The 25,267-nt window shown below is 40.5% G+C and overlaps 1 protein-coding gene, 1 long non-coding RNA gene and 1 other non-coding gene across 4 annotated transcripts; all 3 read right to left on the bottom strand.

Moving 5' to 3' along the window:
• Nucleotides 1–4,728: 4,728 nt before the first annotated feature.
• LOC124862923 lies at nt 4,729–7,977 on the bottom strand. Its single transcript, XR_007037026.1, has 2 exons — nt 7,803–7,977; nt 4,729–7,695 (listed from the first exon to the last, which is right to left on the bottom strand). It is a non-coding gene; the product is annotated as an uncharacterized LOC124862923 (long non-coding RNA).
• Nucleotides 7,978–14,971: 6,994 nt separating this feature from the next.
• LOC124862922 (tubulin epsilon and delta complex protein 2) lies at nt 14,972–21,544 on the bottom strand. Of its 2 annotated transcripts, XM_047357123.1 has the most exons (9): nt 21,113–21,544; nt 19,471–19,529; nt 18,606–19,170; nt 18,475–18,528; nt 18,305–18,383; nt 17,530–17,677; nt 17,069–17,164; nt 15,403–15,596; nt 14,972–15,281 (listed from the first exon to the last, which is right to left on the bottom strand). In XM_047357123.1, the coding sequence occupies exons 1-9, from the start codon at nt 21,214–21,216 to the stop codon at nt 15,132–15,134; spliced, it is 1,449 nt and encodes a 482-aa protein (XP_047213079.1). In that variant the 5' UTR covers nt 21,217–21,544; the 3' UTR covers nt 14,972–15,131. The 2 variants fall into 2 exon arrangements, with proteins under 2 accessions (XP_047213079.1, XP_047213080.1); XM_047357124.1 differs by lacking the exons at nt 18,305–18,383; nt 18,475–18,528 and having other exon boundaries at nt 19,082–19,170; nt 21,113–21,542.
• On the bottom strand, nt 20,927–21,000 carry trnat-agu. Its single transcript has one exon. It is a non-coding gene; the product is annotated as a tRNA-Thr (tRNA).
• Nucleotides 21,545–25,267: the final 3,723 nt, after the last annotated feature.

The following is a 25,267-nucleotide window of genomic DNA, read 5'->3' as shown; positions in this document are numbered from 1 at the left end:
TTTGCCGAGAACGATGACGCCTCTACGCAACGACGCGGACTGCTGATTGGTCACTGTGAAGAACGACAACACCGGTTGGCTATATCATATAAATTGTAAAATAGCAGAAGGTCATTGGACGAGGGAACGCCATTTTGAAGTACGCGCTCGCGTGTGGAAATATATCATTGGTTGACCTGAATATGATGAACTTCCACATTTTCGCGCCGTACCTTGGGAACTGTAGTTGGGCTCAATAGCACTGTTTAAAGGTACCTTCTTTAAAGGGACATGCACATACGTATTACATTTTTGTCAGTTTCAGAACAGGTCGCATTGGACATACTCAGCTACCACATTTATACTTTAATTTGTCTTAATTTATTGACTTTATCCAATAAAATCAGAAGATGACTGCATTCATTGCCATGTGTCCTCACACAGGCTTTCCTTTTTTTGGTCACTTAAAACTATACGTATAGTTAAATGTTTAAATGAAAGAGCAACATGTCCCTATTTGCAGTTAATGATTAGATTTATTAATATTTTTTTTCTCAAAAACAATGTTGACCTATTGTGAAAAAGTAACTGCTCCCCAAACCCAATAATTGTTGCTCAACTCTTGGTGGCTAAAACTGCCAATAGGCACTTGCAATACCAGGCAAAGAGTCATTTATATCTCTGTGGAAGAATTTTGACCCACTCCTGCAGCTGCCCACACCGACAAGCCAGATGCCTTCTGGAAAAAAAATTTCACGGTCAGACAAAAACAAAAAGTAATCTATTTGGTCACAATATTAGGACAAATGTTTTGTAGATAGATAGATAGATAGATAGATAGATAGATAGATAGATAGATAGATAGATAGATAGATAGATAGATAGATAGATAGATAGATAGATAGATAGATAGATAGATAGATAGATAGATAGATAGATAGATAGATAGATAGATAGATAGATAGATAGATAGATAGATAGATAGATAGATAGATAGATAGATAGATAGATAGATAGATAGATAGATAGATAGATAGATAGATAGATAGATAGATAGATAGATAGATAGATAGATAGAAGGCAGACACAGACAGACAGACAGACAGACAGATAGGGTAACAAATTGATTAGGTCTTTGTAGCAGCTATCACTGAGGGACTGACATAATTAAGGCCTTTGTTTTGCATCCTGAGTCCTCGTGATTGCTGGTCTTTTAAAAGAGGTCATAAAGAAGCAGACTACACCGATGATAATCATTTGTTCCTTTCAAGCTCTCTATTGATCTGCACATCACTTGCTAAACCAGTGTCATCATCGCAAATGAGATCAGCAGCTTAGCATCACAAGCAGCACTCAACAGAACAGAAAAAAACAAGCTCTTGGCAAATTTAAAACAGTTTCCCAAATGTATACCAATGGGAAATAGGGGAAACACATTTCCTATTTATAATTAGGCTCACTGGGGAACTCAACTCTTCTTCGACTTCACACAAGAGGTACAGAATGATCAAATTATCTGAGTAGATCGCCGGAATGACCATAGACAGGGCAAGGGCTCTGACATCCTCAACTAAATATGGTGTTTCCATAGAAACGCCAACCCATCTCATGCACTTTCTCAGAACAATCATAGGCAATGGCAAGGGATGAGGAATTAGTTGGTGCATTCAAACCAAATTTAAGAAATAAAACCACATAGTAGAAACGAAAAGTATTAATTAAAGAGTGAAAATGTCTTTTTGGAAATGATAATAATCAAAGATGATTCAAATTGAGGGTACGTGACTGTGCTTGTCAGTTATTACCTAGTCTCCTTAAACCGAATATGTCTCATCACATTTGGATAACACTAACAAAGGCTGAGATGGAGTTTTAACATCATTTCGCCTATGATTCAATTTGACTGTCTGGCCTTGCGTGTGCAATCTCTGTCTACACCTGTCCCTAAAACAGCTGTCATCATATCTGAGCCGAGTCAGAATTGAAATGAAACCCCATCCCCTCTATGAAGGTATCGTTCGAAGCCGGCTGCAGGCGCTGACTAATTAGAGATTTGTCTTTTGCACAGATGCTGTTGATTTGGAATTTGAATACAGCATAAATAAAGCCATCAGGCTCCAGATGGCTCAAATGCAGAATTAATAATGTCATGTTGTACTTCCTTTTGCATCTCTCCCCCTCTCATTCTTTGTTTATGTCGGTTTTGTGTAGTTCAAAGTTTGATAGAGGCCAAATAGTGCTGAATATTCTGGTTGTAGGCCAAGTCCTGGAGATACAGAGGCGAATGAGTTGCTCCCAACTCGTTTCCTGTGATCTGTGCTGACGGTCGAAATCCAAATGACCACTTCCACCCCTGTCTGCACTTTGCTCCGTTTGGCTGCTCCACCCTGTTGACAGATCTAAACAGGGTTTGCTTCCACACCCACATCATTTTCTCATGTATTATCAGCAAATATAAAAATTTGAAAATGTTTTGGCAAACCTTTTAAGGCCAGGTCTGTGCCAGGAAACAAAGCAAGTTAAAATAAATGACCAATTATCTCAAGAAGAATGGTTGGATACTGAGTATTACTGGAAGTTTAAATATATATTTGAGTCTGTCTACATAATTTAGACCATGAAATTCCACAAGAAATTCAAACCTGTGCAACAAAGGCCTGTTTTTAAAATCCTTACAGTTGTATGTTGTATACTAAATCCACCCTGAAAACAGAATGGTTTAAAGGCATCATTAGAAGCCCAAAATAACTGATATCAAAGCCATGATGACAGTATGTAAACCTCTGACTCTGTATAAGTTTGCTGTTCACATACAGGTCCTTCTCAAAATATTAGCATATTGTGATAAAGTTCATTATTTTCCATAATGTCATGATGAAAATTTAACATTCATATATTTTAGATTCATTGCACACTAACTGAAATATTTCAGGTCTTTTATTGTCTTAATACGGATGATTTTGGCATACAGCTCATGAAAACCCAAAATTCCTATCTCACAAAATTAGCATATTTCATCCGACCAATAAAAGAAAAGTGTTTTTAATACAAACAACGTCAACCTTCAAATAATCATGTACAGTTATGCACTCAATACTTGGTCGGGAATCCTTTGGCAGAAATGACTGCTTCAATGCGGCGTGGCATGGAGGCAATCAGCCTGTGGCACTGCTGAGGTCTTATGGAGGCCCAGGATGCTTCGATAGCGGCCTTTAGCTCATCCAGAGTGTTGGGTCTTGAGTCTCTCAACGTTCTCTTCACAATATCCCACAGATTCTCTATGGGGTTCAGGTCAGGAGAGTTGGCAGGCCAATTGAGCACAATGATACCATGGTCAGTAAACCATTTACCAGTGGTTTTGGCACTGTGAGCAGGTGCCAGGTCGTACCTGAAAAATAAAATCTTCATCTCCATAAAGCTTTTCAGCAGATGGAAGCATGAAGTGCTCCAAAATCTCCTGATAACTAGCTGCATTGACCCTGCCCTTGATAAAACACAGTGGACCAACACCAGCAGCTGACAGGGCACCCCAGACCATCACTGACTGTGGGTACTTGACACTGGACTTCTGGCATTTTGGCATTTACTTCTCCCTAGTTTTCCTCCAGACTCTGGCACCTTGATTTCCGAATGACATGCAGAATTTGCTTTCATCCGAAAAAAGTACTTTGGACCACTGAGCAACAGTTCAGTGCTGCTTCTCTGTAGCCCAGGTCAGGCGCTTCTGCCACTGTTTCTGGTTCAAAAGTGGCTTGACCTGGGGAATGCAGCACCTGTAGCCCATTTCCTGAACACGCCTGTGCACGGTGGCTCTGGATGTTTCTACTCCAGACTCAGTCCACTGCTTCTGCAGGTCCCCCAAGGTCTGGAATCGGCCCTTCTCCACAATCTTCTGCAGGGTCCAGTCACCTCTTCTCGTTGTGCAGCGTTTTCTGCCACACTTTTTCCTTCCCACAGACTTCCCACTGAGGTGCCTTGATACAGCACTCTGGGAACAGCCTATTCGTTTAGACATTTCTTTCTGTGTCTTAACCTCTTGCTTGAGGACGTCAATAGTGGCCTTCTGGACAGCAGTCAGGTCGGCAGTCTTACCCATGATTGGGGTTTTGAGTGATGAACCAGGCTGGGAGTTTTAAAGGCCTCAGGAATCTTTTGCAGGTGTTTAGAGTTAACTCGTTGATTCAGATGATTAGGTTCATAGCTCGTTTAGAGACCCTTTTAATGATATGCTAATTTTGTGAGATAGGAATTTTGGGTTTTCATGAGCTGTATGCCAAAATCATCCGTATTAAGACAATAAAAGACCTGAAATATTTCAGTTAGTGTGCAATGAATCTAAAATATATGAATGTTAAATTTTCATCATGACATTATGGAAAATAATGAACTTTATCACAATATGCTAATATTTTGAGAAGGACCTGTATATTAGTAGCATTTGAAGTATCTCTGTCAGGGTGGCCTGCCAGTAGGGGGAGTTATTTATTGTGGCATACACAGGCCAGCCTGATTTCCTACAAAGGCAGTACATGACAAAGTATGTGTTTAGCACAGGTATAACAAAATAAATAGGAAATAGGAAGTTGACGTGGTTGTGGCAAACACATATGTGTTTATGATTTAGGAAAAAAGATACAGGAACAACTGTGATATGTAAAGTGTCCACCTCCTACAAGTCTTCAGTGTTTTAGCCCAGCCCAGTTTCTTCACAAAGTAAACGACTTCATTGTCAATAAATGCTAAAACACAAACCATTAACATTTATTTAATGCAATACAAACAGAAAGAGTGAAAATTAACACATTGGTAGAAATACGTAATACAAATAAAAAAAAATCTATATACAGCACCAAATATTGGAGGGCACAGTAAGCAAAATATTTAGTGAAGTGATGAACAGCAAACAGACCGACAGCTTAGCTGTCTACTAGGAGAGGGACATTAGTCCCTGCAGCAGAGAGAGGTAGACTTTCCCTTTAAAACATTCAGAAGGCAGAAGGGAAATCACTTCATGTCTCAGACAAAAAATATCTGGTCACCGCTCATAAACTTATACTGGCACAATATCGCTTAAAAATTTAAATTTAAGTATACCTATGCAAACAAATTATAGTCAGTGTGTAATGTACATGAGAAAACTGCACTGATGTTGTTTTTGTAAGTTGTTTTTCTAAGGGCCTCTCCTATGTGAACAGATCTGAAGGTAGTTCACACACAGACTGCAAAGGTAGAGAGCTTGTTATGTTATCGTCCAATGTAATGTCATTTCATTGCTTCTGCTTTGTCTCTGTGTTTAAATGACACCACTGCTCTGAGCACAAATATAAAAATAAACTGCCATTTGCAATAAAAGAAATTCAGGGTTACTGTAGGAATATTTTTGGAAATAGTTAAATCTCACATGTGGCAGTGAGAGAAGATTCAGAGAAGAGCTGCTCCACTGCAGTTCAGCAGAATGATGACTGTAACCTCCATGTTGCAACATATCGCCTGTTAAATAATTGCTTTCTTTTCAGGATGTCAGATCCTAATCTATCTGCAGGCATACCTCCCTGTTCTCTCATAAATCTCAAAAGCAATGACTTTCAAGATTATGCTGTAGACTACCTTTAGTTGCTGCTGCTTAAACAACCGCAGTCTGGTTTACATCAGTATGCAAAACAAAATGAGCAGTAAACGCTCAAACTAGCTCATAAATGCAAGAACAGACCATCTTTGAAGGCAGTTAGGCAGGCAAAAGCTGGTTTGAAATTTTCCAGGATGAAGCTTGAGATGGTCTGTGGCTTTGTAAGCTAACTGCTCAACCTGTATATCTAGACACGTTTTCCTCGGCAAGAATCACTGAACTCCAAGCCAGGATAAAGGAATCTTTGATCAATAAAGGTTCTTAGAGATCCTGCAGGGCTAGTTGAGTCATTGACGTGGAGACAAGAAACACATGCTCTTTTCACTCTGTGTACGTTGCACGCATTCCTTCTTTGATGTCACATTTAGCTCACATTACATTAGGTAACAAGAAAGAGTGTTTAAGACAAAAATAAAATAGCCTTGTGCATCTCACGCATTCAATGAATGACCCTATTTCACAAGCAGTCTGCCTCTGAAAGAAAATGTGTTGGAAAGGAAAATCCCAGATATGATCGGAACCCAAACATTGGTCAGTGCTCACTAGAAAGCAGCTTTGTACTCTACTCTGACAAGGGTCTCCCTTCAACGATGGGAGAGACATTAGTTGGGTAAAAAGAGAAATAGCAGATTTCTTTAGGAGTTCAGATGGAAATGCGGGAATGTGACAGAGCTTTTTTCCATGAGCACTTGCTCAAGGCACCAAGCAGGAGGGGCAATGGAGAAGCTGGATGAGTCAAAGTGGCCCTGCAGTAGGATGTAAGCCCCCGCCAGGCAGTGTCCTTCAATAAGTACCCCTCACAGACATAAGGCAGGGCGTAAATACCCACACATTGACAAAAAGGCAATCGGTCAGTCAGATAGTCAATGCTCCCCCCTTGAAGCTACAAAAGGCCGTTGAAAGTTTTTCTTTCTCGGACATGGACATATGTGCAAATCTTTATTTCCTCATGATTTAAGTCCAATTTCCTCAGAAAATTTTCACCCAAGCATTGATCTGAGCCCAGCGTGTTCCACTGCCCTCTCTGGCTTATTATCGGCACACATGCCAGCAAAGATCCTGCTGGACTCAAGTTCCACTCTCCTATTGCGTATAAAAAGCCCCTCGCACATTGCTGCAGTGTCACAGGATGAGCAAATGACGATGGCGGGTGACACGGGTGCACTGCTTCTTTTGGCTGGGTATCAGGTTGCAGTGTTTGGCCCACTTCGGGCCCCTTGGAGAGTCACCTGTCCTGGTGAGAGGAATGCGACTGACGTTTCTGGTGACGGCAGCAGTGACTCCAGCAGCAGTCCCGCATAGCATTTTGGGGTGTCAACACTGTAAAGCTCATAGGATCTCTCTGTGCTTGTAAATATGCAAGCCGTGTGTAATGCATGTTGTTGTGGGTCTCCGCCGTGGTTGTTTTGACACTAGACACTCTCTGACGACCAAGGTGTTTGAGAAATTGTGATCCCAAAACCTTCTCTAGACTATACCTTCAGTCCTTCTTAACCCAAGCTGTCTCTCAGCTCTGTGATAAATAATAGAGGGAATTTAATGTCTGTCATGTGAGGGCTTTTTCACCCAGACCTTGAGCACAGTCGAACCCTTGGCCAGACTCTGTTTTAGGTTCCTCTAATTGCTTTCCTCCATATGCTTCACAGGGGACACTGCTCGGATGTCAAAGACTCTCCCTCCTTCTTTTTCCTTCTCTTCTTTTTGTGAAGAGTCCAGCAAGCAGTCGCCATCAGCAGCAGCACAAGACCCATGACAAGAAGCACCACCGATACAACTTTAGTCTGTGGCAGGTCATTGTAAGTGTAGGTCACCCCTGTTCCTGCAATCCCTATGACCAAAGAGATGATGCCAAAGGGAAAGATGCATCGGTACCACGACTTCTCCATACCTCCTGTAGCTTGAGACAGACGCTCCAGGGAGGAGAGAACTTCTGGGACTTTAGCACCACCAGCCTCCAGGGACAGACTCTCCTGACAGGAGTTTATCTGGGGCTGTGGTTGGCAAGCAAATTGTCCTGCTGTACAGCCCATCCTAACTGTGGGGGCAAGCCGATCCCGACTGAATCAGAACTGCCGATCTCAGGCAGCAGGCTGGAGAAACAGGAGATAAATAAAGGCAGGACGGAGAAAATTACCTGAGCTGTAATCACTGGAACATGTCATATAAAGCCTTCTAGAGAGCACTGAAATCTACTCACGCGTTCCCTCCTCTTTTCTTTCTTCTCTGGCGGTATCGCTCTACGCAGGCTGCTGGCTCTTCGACAGCACATTGTACACTCTGCACATAGTAGTGCCAGGGAATATATTTAAACAACCTAGGGAAAGGGAGGAGCGAGGACTGGACAACTGGGAAGTCCATGAGGTACGATTGGCTTGTTGTGAGTGACATCAACCCCAGAAGAAAGGAGGATAGGGGTTGAGGAAGCACAGGAAGGGGGAGGGGAGAAGATTTTACAGCTCCCTCCTTCCTCATGTTCCCATCATTGAACCTTTATTACAGTGTTTTTAATTCTTCCAGGGAATATAGCCCTCACACTGGGAATTAAAACGCCTCCTACTGAATAAGACTGAAAGGAGAGAGGGAAATCCTTGTTTCATTTATTTATTACTAGAAAAACTATTACCCCACCTATGCAGCACAGATAATCTCTGTGTGGGAAAAGGAAAAATTAAGAAATTCCAGAGAACGTCTACAAAAAAAACACACTCGCTTCATTACATGCATGTAAACAACAAAGATGATCTGCAACAACACAAAAAATACAAGTGGTTAAAATAGGCATCCATGGATGGCCATGCTCGTGATTAAAAACAGGCAGCCCCCTGTCATTTCCCACCCACGCAGACAAACGCCAGCGCTCTCAGTCAGCTCTTTCTGAATGAAAGGCAACCTGGTTTTAGTTAATCTCTCAGTGTGCTCAAGTCGCTTTTCTGTGAAAATGACATCAGCCTAGATAGCTTCCTTTTGGCTGAAATGCACGGAAAGGATAAATGTGGGGACACATCTGGATGTCTGCCTTTATCTTCAGGCATTACTGACTTTAAGATGGCCGTGTGGTATCTTTTTATGCCTCTCAGTGGTTTATGGAAATAAAGATGGACCAAGAAAAAGAATGAAGGTTTAGACTTGAGAGGTTATACATGCAAAAAAGAAAATAGCAGCCTAGGAATATATATCATGCCTTGGAAAAGTATTAAAACCATTTGAACTTTTCCACATTTTGTCATGTTACAAGTTCCAATGTATTTATTAGGATTTCTGTTATAGATCACACAGCAGTACATAATTGTGAAGTGAAATAATTTTTGTACATAGTTTTTAAATTCTTTTTACAAATTATCATAAAAATGGTGCAAATTGTGCACAAAACCATGCATTTACAGGTACACATATAAATAAATAGAATATGACAAAATATTGTTTGTCTGCCATTTCAGAAATTGAAACTAATTTTAAAGATATTTTTTCAGCACTAATGGCCTTTATTTTAAATTTTTTGACAGTAGGCAGACAGGAAAGAGGGGGAGACTTTCTGCAAATATCACCGGGTCCGGGACTTGAACCCGGGACAGCTGCTTCAAGGACTGTAGCCTCCATATATGGTTGCACGCTTAACCCCTACACCATCAGCACTGTGCCTCATTGAAGTTAATTTTATATACATTCATTACACATAGAGCAAAATATTTCAATCCTTCATTTCTTCTAACTTTGATTAATATAGCTATAGATAATAAAAACCCAAAATTCAAAGTCTCATTAGAAAATTAGAATATTACATAAAATCATGAAAAAATGATATTTTAAACATATTACAGGTTTCTGAAAAGTTTATTCATTTTTAGTCAATTAATACTTGGTTGGGCCTATTTTGCATCAATTACTGCATCAATGCGTCATGGCATGGAGGTAAAACCACCTTTCAGTGCAACTACAGCTGCAAGTCTCTTGGGAAGTCTCTCCACCGGACTTGCTCATTTTCTGTTGCAAAACAGCTCAAACCCAATTATGAATGGACGGAGAGTGTCTGTGAACATTAATTTTCAATTCTCCACAGATTCTCAATTGGATTTATCTCTGAACTTTGACTGGACCAATATAACACAAGAGTGTCCTGCGATTTCAACCATCCCATTGCAGCTCTGGTTGTGTATTTAGGGTCGCAGTCCTGTTGGAAGGTGAACCTCTACCCCAGTCTCTTTTAGCATGTTTTCTACCATGATTGCCTTGTGTTTAGCTGCATTGATCATCTTGAAGAAAAGCAACCTGACAGCATGATACCCCCAGTGGTCAGAAGGACAGCGCTATATGCATAATACATTTTTTGTGTTATTTTAAGAATGGAACAGACAGGTTGCGATAGAGTTGCAATATTTCATTTCTTAAATCATCATGTTTCTCCTTTACAAAGAAATCTTTAAAATTTCCATTCATCTCTCACACCCCTGCCTTTTTCCCCATCCTCCCTGATTATGACATGAGCAATATAAAACTCGTGAAATATTTCATGGAGTTTGTTTGGCTATTCTAATCTAAAGATTATAAAGGGACCTCATCTGGCCTCATCTTGAAAACTTCCCAGAGAAACCACTGAATGCATCCCCACAGCATGGTGTTACCACCTCATGTTTCGATCTGGACATGGGATGCTGAGGCTACTGTGCAGTGTTGTTTTTTTTGCTACACAGAGACTTTTGGGCATAGGCCAAAAAGCCCAATTCTGGACCATCTGACTAGATAGCTTGACTTTCAACAATTTCTTCCCACTATTCTAACAAAATTTGACACCCACACAGACAAAATGTGGAAAAATTCAAGGGGTATGAATACTTTGCAAGGCACACTAAATGTGTATTGGAAAAAATATAGCCAGTTCAACTACCTCTTTCACCCCGTGGCTTCATTAACACGACTTCGGCTTGGCAGCAGATCTGTTCCCAATAATTAAAGACATGCATGAAACAAATTCCTAATATTCCTCTGTAAATGACGAGCATGGTTCTGTTGCTGCAGGAAAACTGTTATCTGGATACCAGAGGGAAAAAGCAGGATTAAACTGGCTAATGGCAGGAGGTGAATGAAACAAAACACAGAGTTAACAAGCAGCTCACCCAGCTAAAGAGGTTTTCATGTGCCAAAGACAAATAAAAGAGGGAAAGTAAAGAATGTGTTTGTGAAGGGCAGGGGCAGAGGGAAAAAAGATGTTCAAAAGCAAGAGGCATTTGAAGGAGAGAAGTGGATTCTTTCTAGCCCGGTTTCGTTTCTCTGGATTCCTACTTGGACTCTTTTGCTTCAGATGAAAAAGGAAGGCGGAAAGAATTGAAATAAGGAAGGAATGTATGAGCTAATACATTCAACTGTGGGAATATGAGTGAGATCCAGAGGTACTTTCCATTAGGTAGCTTCCTTGGGAAGTAAAACTGTTTGGATTCTCCCATTATGAGACAAAAAGAGGTGTGGGAATAATAGGGAACAAAGCAGTGAAATATGGGTAACTTGGGCAGGGCTGGGCCACGCTGGTGAAAGTGGAGGAGCTCTGCTGGTGACAGCCACAGTCAGGCAGTCGCTGATGTATGCAGGTCACAGGAAGGCTGAGCTACCAGAGGGACCTGTGTGTGGTGTGGACACGATCTAAAGGATGCTTCCCTGCATCCAACTTGTCTCTTGTCTAACTCATTAATCCAAGGCTGTATGGAGGGGCAGCATTTTAATATATTCAATATAGCTTTAACTAATAATATCTTTCCTCAGGATTAGTCAATAGAATTATTGTGTGCATCTTGTTTCAATTCAACAGGCTGAGACTGAAATAGTCCTATCTTTTCTAATCTTATTTTTGTTCCTCTCCTCGGGGAAACATACCATTTCCAGCTTGCAGAACGCAGAAAGCCAGGTCTCCGAGCACATCGTCTTTGTGACTCAGCCTGGTTCTGGGTGTGTTTGTGTGTGCAGCAGAGCTCAAACACCCATGCCCTGCAGTGTGAACCCAGCGCCACCTGTCGTAGAGTCTGCCACAGCCCCTGCCGTCCACACGTCATCTGTGGGCACGAGCATTTTCAGGTCCACCCCCTGCATCTCACATACGCCATCACATCACAATTGAGATGGGCAAAAAAACCTGATTTTCAGATCAAACATATAGTGCTGGACCCATATGTGCCGGGTATGTGTATGTTTGTGTGTATACTCCAATGTGGAAATCAAAGACATATGGTGAAACATGAAGCCTAAAGGAGGAGCTCCCTTCCTTACCTCCTGCACTGATAAAAAAACGATCCATCTCATGACTCAAAAACTCCTTAAATACTAATATTTTACAGAAAATACATACAGTATCAGATAAATCTAAACAAGAGCAGAACAATGTCCATGAATCACCCCAACCATGACCATCAATTGCTTGTGAAAAAAGTCTGAAGTCCTACTGGTAATTAAGATCAGTTCAAATTCCAATTTACAGGTTTATTTTGACACAATGCCTAGACATACAGTACAGACCAAAAGTTTGGACACACCTTCTCATTCAAAGAGTTTTCTTTATTTTCATGACTATGAATATTGTAGCTTCACATTGAAGGCATCAAAACTATGAATTAACATGTGGAATTATATACTGAACAAAAAGGTGTGAAACAAATGAAAATATGTCTTATATTCTAGGTTCTTCAAAGTAGCCACCTTTTGCTTTGATTACTGCTCCACACACTCTTGGTATTCTGTTGATGAGCTTCAAGAGGTAGTCACCTGAAATGGTTTTCCAACAGTCTTGAAGGAGTTCCCAGAGATGCTTAGCACTTGTTGGACCTTTTGCCTTCACTCTGCGGTCCAGCTCACCCCAAACCATCTCGATTGGGTTCAGGTCCGGTGACTGTGGAGGCCAGGTCATCTGGCGCAGCACCCCATCACTCTCCTTCTTGGTCAAATAACCCTTACACAGCCTGGAGGTGTGTTTGGGGTCATTGTCCTGTTGAAAAATAAATGATGGTCCAACTAAACGCAAACCGGATGGAATAGCATGCCGCTGCAAGATGCTGTGGTAGCCATACTGGTTCAGTATGCCTTCAATTTTGAATAAATCCCCAACAGTGTCACCAGCAAAACACCCCCACACCATCACACCTCCTCCTCCATGCTTCACGGTGGGAACCAGGCATGTAGAGTCCATCTGTTCACCTCTTCTGTGCCGCACAAAGACACGGTGGTTGGAACCAAAGATCTCAAACTTGGACTCATCAGACCAAAGCACAGATTTCCACTGGTCTAATGTCCATTCCTTGTGTTCTTTAGCCCAAACAAGTCTCTTCTGCTTGTTGCCTGTCCTCAGCAGTGGTTTCCTAGCAGCTATTTTACCATGAAGGCCTGATTCACACAGTCTCCTCTTAACAGTTGTTCTAGAGATGTGTCTGCTGCTAGAACTCTGTGTGACATCGACCTGTTGTCTAATCTGAGCTGCTGTTAACCTGCGATTTCTGAGGCTGGTGACTCGGATGAACTTATCGTCCGCAGCAGAAGTGATTCTTGGTCTTCCTTTCCTGGGGCGGTCCTCATGTGAACCAGTTTCTTTGTAGCGCTTGATGGTTTTTCCGGCTGCACTTGGGGACACTTTCAAAGTTTTCCCAATTGTTCAGACTGACTGACCTTCATTTCTTAAAGTAATGATGGCCACTCGTTTTTCTTTACTTAGCTGCTTTTTTCTTGCCATAATACAAATTCTAACAGTCTATTCAGTAGGACTATCAGCTGTGTACTGTATCCACCTTCTGCACAACACAACTGATGGTACCAAACCCATTTATAAGGCTTGAAATCCCACTTATTAAACCAGACAGGCCACACCTATGAAGTGAAAACCATTTCAGGTGACTACCTCTTGAAGCTCATCAACAGAATGCCAAGAGTGTGCGGAGCAGTAATCAAAGCAAAAGGTGGCTGCTTTGAAGAACCTAGAATATAAGACATATTTTCAGTTGTTTCACACTTTTTTGTTCAATATATAATTCCACATGTTAATTCATAGTTTTGATGCCTTCAGTGTGAAGCTACAATATTCATAGTCATGAAAATAAGGACAACTCTTTGAATGACAAGGTGTGTCCAAACTTTTGGTCTGTAATGTATAACACCTGCCACTATGTAATGGGCCCAGAGATCATTTCTCTTGTTGAGTTCCACCTGCTGATTCAATAGATAACTACGCTTTGATACCTCTTGAACAACCAAAAGCTTCAATGTTATTGGGATTTTATGTGGTACACCAACACAAAACAGCACATAATTTTAAAGTGGAAGGAAACTTATTGTTCAAAACTTTTTTATACAAACAAAAACGTTAAAAGCATGGAGTGAAATCATATTCACCCCTTTACTCTGACACACCTAAATAAAAACCAACAAATTTCAGATTCTCAACTGGTCAGGTCTAGACTTTGACTGGGCCATTCTAACACACGAACATGTTTTGATCTTTCTGAGCCTTTTGTTGTGGCTCAGAAAGCCCATGAACAATTTCTTCTCTGTTTCAACTGGACTTTTTCTATGCATCTGAGTAGCTACCTCATCTGTGAACATCAACTTTTCAAGTCTTGACACAAGTTTTCAATGGGACTTAGATCTGAACTTTCACTGGGCCAGTATAACACATACATTTCCTGTAATATCCACCATTCCATGTAGATCTGGCTGCATATCTAGGGTCGCTGTCCTGTTGGAAGGTGAAAGTGTTTTGCAGCCTCCAAGAGGTTTTCCTCCTGGGTTTTCCTGTATTTCGCTCAATCTACCTTCCCAACAATTCATTACAGCTTCTTTCTTTGGCCCTGCTAAAGAAATATGCCATAGCATGATGCCGCTAACCCCATGTTTCATCATGTGAATGGTGTGTTTAATGTGCATGCGGCCACACATAGCATTTTACATTTAGGCCAGAAATATTGATTTTGATCTCATCTGACCAGGGAACTTTTTACTTATCCTAACTGTGTCACTTAGCTTGGGGGATATTTTGTACATAACCCTACTTTGGTCCTCATTATTCTGTTTATTTTCACTAATGTTCTCTAACTACTTCTGAAGTCTTCACAGAACAGCTGTATTTATAGTGGCATTAGATTATACACGTATTTACTTATTAGGTGACTTCTGGGGGCAATTTGTTGCAGTGGACTTTATTTAGGGTTATCAGGATAGAGGGGACTGATTACTAGTACACAATTTCTTTTCAGATTTTGATTTGTGAAACCTTTTGAAAGCCATGCATCATTTTTCCTCTACTTCATAATCATGCACTTTGTTGTGTTGGTCTAGGAGATAAAACCCTAATAAAATACATAGACGTTTGTAGCTGGAATGTGACAAAATGTATTTACTTAATTATGCACACATTTGTGAATTTTTTTTATTTATTAAAACAACAACACACACACATCAGTAATATAAAATGTATCTGGTCACATCCTGATTCGGTTCGACTGATCTTTTAACAGGAGAGTGCACTGCTTCATGTTAACTCTCAGTACGACAAGCTCAGCTGTCATTCATGCTTAGAGTCGTGGATGAAGGCAGCAAAACGCTCCCCTCCTTCCCCCAGCAGCGAGTATATGGCTCTGAGCACACTGGGGCTGGGACATCCAGGTCCAGGTCTGATGGATGAAAGCTGATGGGATAGAGCGTCTAAGAGAACCTGACACACAGAAGCAGAGTCAGCAGCAGCATTTTTGGATACTACTAATGAAAAAGATAACAGACAGCTGACAAGCAGGGTTACCGTTTTCACAGGTAGTTAGAGGAAACACCATGCTAACCTGTTCAAGATGAATCTCCTGTTGCAGCAGTGCTACTCTCATCCGCAGCCTCTCCAGCAGTTGGAGTTCCGGCTCTGTTCTGTAGGTTATGGTCAGGGGCAGAGGGGAAGCTGTTCCGTTTCCAAACACACCAGCTGCCTCAGAGGGGCAAAGGCAGCCTCCCTCTGGCCTCCATCGATCCCATGCCTTCCACTCTGGTGGAAAACCAGGTTATATTTAGAGCGTCAGCAACCGTATCCCAAGACGTTTTTCTGCTCTGTAGCCTCGGCTTTAAATAACCGGGTCTTTGCCGAGCCACGACAAGCGAAGCGAATAGAAAATCTTGCTGTCGAGGGGAAGGGGATCATGGATGAGGCCAAGCTGATCTGACAGCGAGGGTTCATGGAGGCTCGGTTTTCATTTTCCACATGCCAAGAAGGATCTGTGTTGCATTGGAAATTTAACACAGACAGATAAACAATTCTCCCTAGCTGATCATCTGATTGTTTAGGAGGTGTGAATGGAAAATCTGTTACTATATCACTGGAGGTATAGTTATGTAGGGCTGTCAGGGTAGAGGGGGGTGAGTAGATACAGTTGAAACCAGATATTTATGTGCACTGTCAGGCGTTAAATCCTGTTTTAGATCAGTAAGGATGATCAAAATTTTTTCATTTGCCAAAAAACAGAATAATGAGCGATATCATTTTTTTTTTAAGAATTTGACTTTTTCAAATTTAGATGGTCACATTCACTTCCTTAGCATTTGGTAGAATGGCGTTATAAACAGCCACCATACTTGCACAATGCACACACATTTTCAACCACGTTAGTCACATTATTTATGGGATAAAAATCAAGGCCTTGTGATTGCCACTCTAAAACACTGACTTTGTTGTCTTTAAGTCTCTTTGTAACTCATTTAACAGTTTATTTAGGGCCACTGTCAAAGGCTTATTGCTTGCTTTGAATCGTCAAAAAAGCAGAGTATTTAAGGGGGCTGCTCTAAAATATATGCCGGTTCGAACCCCCGCTCTGTCTGTCACAGTCGTGTCCTTGGGCAAGACCTTCACCCGCCTTGCCTGCCAATGTATGGCAGCCTCGCTTTTATCAGTCTGTCCCAGGGCAGATGTGGCTACAATGTAGCTCACCACTGTTAGTGTGTAGTGTGTGAATGGGTGGATGACTGGTTGTAGGGTAAAGCGGTTTGGGGTCTCTCGGGACTTGATAAAGCACTATACAAGTGCAGGCCATTTACCATCCACAGGTGTGATTCAGTTCATTCAAACTAGAAGGCATGACGTCCTCATCTCGGCTTTCTAAAATTATAACAGGGCTTAGTAAACTATTTAAGCTTCTTGTCTGCCATTAGTCTGGCATTTAGCACACAAAAAGGATTTATGTAACCAACTTAAAACAGAGTCGAATTTAATACATACGTTGATACAGCTTAACATTACTCATCATTACTTCATCTATTACATTAAATCCCTATAGTGAGGTTTATAGTCGCACCGTGACAAGATGCAATATAATTCAAGTGATGCAAATACTCTTACGAAGCACCGTATGGACTGACCGGGTGATACCTATACATTTATTTTCAAACGGGCACCTAACATCTAAGAGAAACTGCAGTTTAATCTTATTATCTTTTTTTTTATTTTTGGTCAAATTAGATTTTTACCTCGTTTCACTTTATCTGCAAAGACGTGGAGCTCTGCTGCTGTCAGCTGCAGCTGTTCAAGTGTCGCACTGGAAGGGGACTTGCTCTGCTCACCACCTGTTGACGTAGATAATTAAAAACCAGGCTTTATTTGACAAAAGTATTGCAGAACCAGGCGGAATGGGGTACAGTAACAGCGCTGCAATTAGCACTCCGCTTGCTGGTTATTAACAGCTCATAATAGCTGAAATAATTATAGAAAAGTCCCAATTGTGTTTTTGGAAAAGGAAACACAGTTACTCACTGATTATCTATCCATCTAAAACCCTGACAAAGTCCATTCTCGCCAACTCGTGGTGTGGTTCACAACAAATATCACATTTTCCTCACTCATATACACATGTCACTCCAAATAACTTCTACTGATTGTTGCATTCTTGGTGTTGATTGTTTGCAGGTACAATTCAGTGCACGGTTCTTACCCAGGACCTCAGGTTTCATTTCTGACGGCTGCTTGACAAGAATCTCTTCAGTCCGGCAGCGCAGTGCAAGGCTGAGCCCTTGCTCAGTTAGTCTGTGAAGCTGAAACCTGGTCTCATCTGGACTACCGCATGGCCAATCGTTAGGAAACTAAACGGGTCAGAGTAATAGACAGGAGGGAATGAGTGGAGACTGCTCAGTGTAATAAAACTACAGTGCCTTGCAAAAGTATTCATAAACCCTGAACCTTTCCACATCATGGCACATTATTCAAGACACTTCAGAGGATTTGAATGGGATTTTGTTTGATAGGCCAATGTAAAGTAGCTCATAATTGTGAAGTGGAGAGAAAATGATACATGGCTCTCAATTAATTTTATTTTATAAAACATGATAACTGTGGCATTGATCTGTGTTTAGCTGCTTTTATTCTGATATATCTGTGGCTAAGTCAAAAATTACTGCTCAGGTACTTCCCAAGCAGTCTGAAGTTCAGATATTTCGGAAAGAAGAAAGCAAGGACAAAACTTTTAGTTACTGGATGAGCAAAGCTGCTAGAGGCATTCTTTTAGGAGCAATGATGGGTGGTTTTAAGCCATGTATAATTTTTCCTACCACTGAACAATGGTGCAATACTTGTTGCTTGGTCACATAAAATCTTAATAAAACACGTTGACGTCTGCACTTGAAATGTGAAAAAGTTCAAGATCTGAGTATTTTTGAAAGTTACTGTATATACACATCTTGGCAATTAAATATATATTTCAAGCAGAATACCATAGCCCTCATCCTCTGCATGAAGTGATTCCTCCCAGGCTCAGGCTTCCTCTGTAAGGTCATAACTTTTTCCCACAATCTAAAGTTAATATAAAGGGAAAGTCAGAATCCAGACAATACCTCTACACTTTGTAATAACCTTAAATAATCAAAAAACTGTTCTTAGCGACCTGTTCTGTTTGCTCCTTAAAGATTTCCATTTTGTAGTTTGTTCAGAAAGCCCCCTGCCCCAAAGCAAAGTGAAGAAAAAACATGAATGTCTGTTTAATTGCTAATTAAAAACATGATTATTTCCACCTACTCATGCTGTTGATGCAAACTGCCAGCCCCAGATCCATCTGTTCCTGAACAGGACTCTATGTTATTTGAATAAGGCATGGAGACAGATGCAGCTTTGCTCAGGCCATCACCTCTTGGCATTTTGCTTCTGACTGTCTTGTTTTTAGAGATCGAGGCTGGGATCTGATCAGGAGAGGCAGAACTTGCCAAGAGAGCCTGTTGCAACCTCCTAGATGTCTGGTGATGCCCAGCCTGAGCTGCTGAGAAGGGATGGTGTTGGGTTATGTTTTTGGACTGTGCTGTTTTGTGGCCTGCTGAAGGCCTTGAGCTAAGAGAAAAAACAGGCTTTTTGTGCCCTCTTCTGTGAAGGCTGGCACATTTTTTACTTGACTTGATGACTGATTGACCCTCTTTAGTCACTGCTGATAGAGTTGGTATATTTTCTGTTTCTTTAGAAGTTGCAGATAGTTTGCTTTTGCCGACGTCTTGTTTAGAGACCTCTGAGACGGTGCGGACCCAAAGAGCTTTTTCCAGTGCCCGCTCAAGCAGTTCCATATCTTCCTTCTCTCCTGGCGAGGACTCTGCATCTGAAGAGGGCGGCATGCCGTCACAGTTAAGTGATTTCAGTAATTAACTTGTAAGCATATCATAATATAAATAATGTGTTTTCAATAGGAGAAAAGAATGAATGTACAGTAGTTTAAAAGAATGTGTTTTTTTTTTTTTATTTCAGGTGAAAATAGCCACAGTCCTGTCAGTAAGGTAAGATACTTCTCTCTTTTCTTTTTTTTCGATTTGTTTCTATATGTCATCTATAGCCTTTAAATGCAATCTCTGATTTCAACAATCATTTCTCAAATACAGTCACATTCTCCAGGCCACATTACCTGCAGCAGCATCATCTGCTAATTCTGTTTCTTCAGAGCCTGCTTCGTGTTGTGGTTTCCTGAGGGGGGAATAAAGAAGTAACCAAACCATAAATTTCTCCCCACAAGAGGTAGAAAGTAAAGTAAAGAAATAACAAACAAAAGAGGCAAAGGCAAATATATTACAAATAATAAAACCTCTACAGCCTTTATATTTTACACAATGTATAAAACACTTGATAAAGGCAGATTCATCAAAACGTATGTGTTGGAATACATATCTCAAATGACGCTAGATTAGCAGTGGGTAGGGTAGCAGGTTGGATACTGTAGCATTTTTTACTTCAGGTAAAAACCTCATCATGGGAATCTCAGAGCAGCTCATACCTACATAGATGTTTGAGGCCAGTGATATTATTAATAACACAGGACTGTGTGATAGTTATTTTCTATAAAAACATAGTACTGGTAAAATGAGGGACAATTCATTTGCTATTTATTTCTATGTTTACATTGAGACGTCAAGTAATTGATCAATTTAAAATGTTCTCAACACTTTTATTTATTTATTATTTAATATGCAAAAACATTTTAAAGGCCATATGTTCTGAATGCATTAATTAGTTGACTAGAGATCAGGTTGCAAAATTTTTTCCTTGATAGGCAGGTGAAATACTGGAAAAAGAATCATAATTTTTTTCCTATTCATAAAATGGATCTAAACTAAGAACACCTCCTAAACAGCATTTCTGATCTATAAACCCGTCAACCACCAGAATGTACTTCAATAAACTTTTTTAAGTTCACCCCTTGACGTCTGATACAAAAAGTAATTCTTGATTCTAATGGATACTTTTAACAAAACATTGACTGGGTTTCTATTTTTTTCTATAATAACTTCATTAAATGCATAAATAAAATACATTTTGTATGATTTAATAAAAGCACATGACACCATAAAACAGTATTTTGCATTTTATATTTCATACTGAGGTAGAGGTGTTAGAAATACATGTATCAAAAGGATACTTTTGTCATTATGAGGTAAATTAAAAATCTGACTAAGTTAGGGACAATGCTTTGACAAATGTGTTTAATCTTGTACTTTCTTCATTTTCTGCTGGATTCAAAATTACTACCTCTATTAAAGAACCTGCGGCACATGTTCACTTTTATGTGTTATACTCCTTAAAAAAACAAATAGCACAAAATTGGAAATCAGAATCGGCCTGATTGGTTAATCTTAAATTCTGAACTGAGGGAACTGGACTCTGTAAATACAATAATTTTAGCATAAAAGACTTTTGGCCTGAGAAAAGCAGATTAGGTATTCTTAATAGTAACAAGGTAATTCTCGGTTTGTTTGGGTTCTTTTTTTTTTTGGACTGAGTTTACATTTGCACAAATACACCAAATAATGAAGAACAGGGCAAAGCCCTTTCACATAAATGGCGAACAGAGATAAAAGTACAATAAAAGGCACTGCTAGGATTCGAACCCAGGATCTCCTGTTTACTAGACAGGCGCTTTAACCAACTAAGCCACAGCGCCAAGTGCACCCCACCGGACAACCGCGGAAACTGAACCTGTCCCGCACCGATATCGGATGTCATTATGGTGAAAATCTGTAGTAATATTGACATAACAATATTTTGCTACTTACAGGTTCTGTAGGATTTCTCTGCAATACTGAATGGTGCGGTTAAGCTTGGCTTGTTCGACCTTATATGTCTTAATAGCTTCCTCAACCGCAGACAGCAGCGACATACTTCTTGTGCGGATCAAATATATTCCTACCGTCACAAATCTCGATAGAGTTAAACGTCTGGTTCTTACGACAAGACAGAACTAAACGTACAACTTTTACGAGGCATAATATACATTCAAAACCGCAGGTTACTATTTTGATATATAAAATACTCCTGACCCGCGAAGTCACACTTAACGGATGCGGAAGCCATGTTTCGCCCTCCACTGTTAAAGAACATTAGGTTCAGCATCTATATGTTCAGGAAAAACAGATGAATAGTTATTCATTAACTTTTTTAAGGGTGAATAGTTCCTTTGTATTTTCATGGAAACAAACGCAAAAGCACAGATTAAACATTTAAACTTTTCAAGGCTATCAAGTTGTCAGTTCTCGCGAGAATAGCCATGGCAACTAGGGACGCCTGTCTATGGTTTGCACAACTTTGCACAACTATTGTGAAAAAATATTTGCCCTGTTATAGATTTTTTTTTTTCTGCTTTTGCAATTTTGTCACACTTCTAGATATTCAAACTCATTTTAATATCCAGCAAAGAAAACCTAAAGATAATACAAAAAAACTGTTTTCAAATGATGATTTCATTCATGAACAAAAGGACAAAAGTTATCCAGGCCAACATTGCCCGATGCAAATAAATAGCCCCCTGTTGCGAAATCATGAATGGACTGTGATTAACAACATTCTTTGAAAAGCAAAAATAGAAAAAGAAATCTGTAAGTGGGCAAATACTTTTTCACATCCCTCTACTGGGATTTTTTTTTTTAAATAGATCACATGGGCTATGCTTGTGCTGTATTAATGTAATTACCTGTGTAAACTACAGGTCCTTCTCAAAATATTAGCATATTGTGATAAAGTTCATTATTTTCCATAATGTCATGATGAAAATTTAACATTCATATATTTTAGATTCATTGCACACTAACTGAAATATTTCAGGTCTGTTATTGTCTTAATACGGATGATTTTGGCATACAGCTCATGAAAACCCAAAATTCCTATCTCACAAAATTAGCATATCATTAAAAGGGTCTCTAAACGAGCTATGAACCTAATCATCTGAATCAACGAGTTAACTCTAAACACCTGCAAAATATTCCTGAGGCCTTTAAAACTCCCAGCCTGGTTCATCACTCAAAACCCCAATCATGGGTAAGACTGCCGACCTGACTGCTGTCCAGAAGGCCACTATTGACACCCTCAAGCAAGAGGTTAAGACACAGAAAGAAATTTCTGAACGAATAGGCTGCTCCCAGAGTGCTGTATCAAGGCACCTCAGTGGGAAGTCTGTGGGAAGGAAAAAGTGTGGCAGAAAACGCTGCACAACCAGAAGAGGTGACCGGACCCTCAGGAAGATTGTGGAGAAGGGCCGATTCCAGACCTTGGGGGACCTGCGGAAGCAGTGGACTGAGTCTGGAGTAGAAACATCCAGAGCCACCGTGCACAGGCGTGTGCAGGAAATGGGCTACAGGTGCCGCATTCCCCAGGTCAAGCCACTTTTGAACCAGAAACAGCGGCAGAAGCGCCTGACCTGGGCTACAGAGAAGCAGCACTGGACTGTTGCTCAGTGGTCCAAAGTACTTTTTTCGGATGAAAGCAAATTCTGCATGTCATTCGGAAATCAAGGTGCCAGAGTCTGGAGGAAGACTGGGGAGAAGGAAATGCCAAAATGCCAGAAGTCCAGTGTCAAGTACCCACAGTCAGTGATGGTCTGGGGTGCCGTGTCAGCTGCTGGTGTTGGTCCACTGTGTTTTATCAAGGGCAGGGTCAATGCAGCTAGCTATCAGGAGATTTTGGAGCACTTCATGCTTCCATCTGCTGAAAAGCTTTATGGAGATGAAGATTTCATTTTTCAGCACGACCTGGCACCTGCTCACAGTGCCAAAACCACTGGTAAATGGTTTACTGACCATGGTATCACTTTGCTCAATTGGCCTGCCAACTCTCCTGACCTGAACCCCATAGAGAATCTGTGGGATATTGTGAAGAGAACGTTGAGAGACTCAAGACCCAACACTCTGGATGAGCTAAAGGCCGCTATCGAAGCATCCTGGGCCTCCATAAGACCTCAGCAGTGCCACAGGCTGATAGCCTCCATGCCACGCCGCATTGAAGCAGTCATTTCTGCCAAAGGATTCCCGACCAAGTATTGAGTGCATAACTGTACATGATTATTTGAAGGTTGACGTTTTTTGTATTAAAAACACTTTTCTTTTATTGGTCGGATGAAATATGCTAATTTTGTGAGATAGGAATTTTGGGTTTTCATGAGCTGTATGCCACAATCATCCATATTAAGACAATAAAAGACCTGAAATATTTCAGTTAGTGTGCAATGAATCTAAAATATATGAATGTTAAATTTTCATCATGACATTATGGAAAATAATGAACTTTATCACAATATGCTAATATTTTGAGAAGGACCTGTATAAATGAATGATCCAGCAAAATACCAAGTATGCGCATTCCAGCAAAAAATAGCAGCTACCTCACAGGAGTCGCCAATCAATGCAAGTCATACAGCAGTGCTTGTGCTACTGCAAGGCCAGAGAAAGTAGAGGGGGGCTTAACACTTTCTCCTTCAAAACTTTTCCTCAAAGAAAGTCTCTAATAAAAGTCAAAGCAGAGCTGCTGATTTGATCTGCAGGGGAGTCATTACACCTGAGAAATAAAAATGGAGCACTACAATCACACATTAAAAATATCCATCCTTTACCCCTGCTTTTCTGGTGAGTTCCCTGCACTTCATGATGCTGTGTCTTTCCAAGAAACCTCTGAGTCCTTCACAGAACAGCTGTATTGTGATATAATTTTGCCCAAGTGGGCTGTATTTAGTGTTTAGGTAGCTTTTGAAGGCTTTTTGCTGTGCTGGCTTGTATTTGAGGTTATGTGTACAGGTGGCACAATTTTCAGATATCTAATTGTAAAAAATTTAAATCTTGTGTCATGTGTCCTCCACTTTACTGTGATGCACCACTTTGTGTTGGTTTGTCACACAACTTTGCAGTTAAATACATTGATGTTTGTCGATGTGATGAGACAAAACTTGAAAAAGTTCAGAGGGTATGCATTTTTCTGTAAATGCATCAGTGGCATAAATAATGCTCGTGAAGTATTTTTTGCAATAGCAACAGCTTGCTGTCCCTATTGGAGAGACATGAATCATCCTGTTAGCTCACCCCATCCCTGCTGGGCTCCTGTGGTATCAGAGGGAGGGGGAGGTACCCACGCCGCCCCGCTAATAAAGCATCTGACACTCCAGACTGATCTCAGGCTCCGACAGTCACACAAGCACATATGCATGCATGTTCACACATGTGCCGTTACACAGACAGGCACACACTCTTATCCACAAAAAAACAGACGAGCAGACTTTTATATGACAGAGAAGTTGGTTCAGCCTCCAACTGTCAAGTTCTCCTTAGATCTTGAACAGCATGTATTGATCACATACGCACAAAAGTTATCTATCTAAAAAGGCCCAGCCAAACTGACCAAATTTCAGCCTTTAACGTGAAACAAGAACAGCATTCTTTGTACTTTGGAAGGAGTCTATCACCATCCCACATCTTTACTTGGCAATATTTTCCCTTGCAAAATGCCTCCAGATGTGTCAGACTGTGAGGCCATCTCTTTTCAGATGATCCCACAAATTTGCTCATCAGAAATAGTTCTGGGCTCAGTAAGGCCATTCATAAAATGTTTGTTTTATTCAGGTGAAGCCATTTTATTGTTGCTTCGACTCACTGTGATGTATATATATGTGTTCATACTCTTGCCTTAGAATTAAACAGAACAGAATAGAATATATTTTGGGGGAAAAAAACTATCTGGCCATAAATAGTTCATGTAAAATAGACAAATAGAAGCAGTTAGATAAAAACATGAAATAAATACACACATACACACATTCATACTGATTGCACAATTCCAATTATTGCATCTCCCTTTACATTCTGGCTGTATTGAGATTAGCTGTTGCTGTTGGATAAAAATTACCTTGATGACTGATAACTGACCTTGATGAGCAATACAGATGCTAAAAT

This window comes from Girardinichthys multiradiatus, chromosome X (genome assembly GCF_021462225.1).
Source record: "Girardinichthys multiradiatus isolate DD_20200921_A chromosome X, DD_fGirMul_XY1, whole genome shotgun sequence".
Classification (NCBI taxonomy): Eukaryota; Metazoa; Chordata; class Actinopteri; order Cyprinodontiformes; family Goodeidae; genus Girardinichthys; species Girardinichthys multiradiatus.
This window is presented reverse-complemented; position numbering and strand designations above follow the sequence as displayed.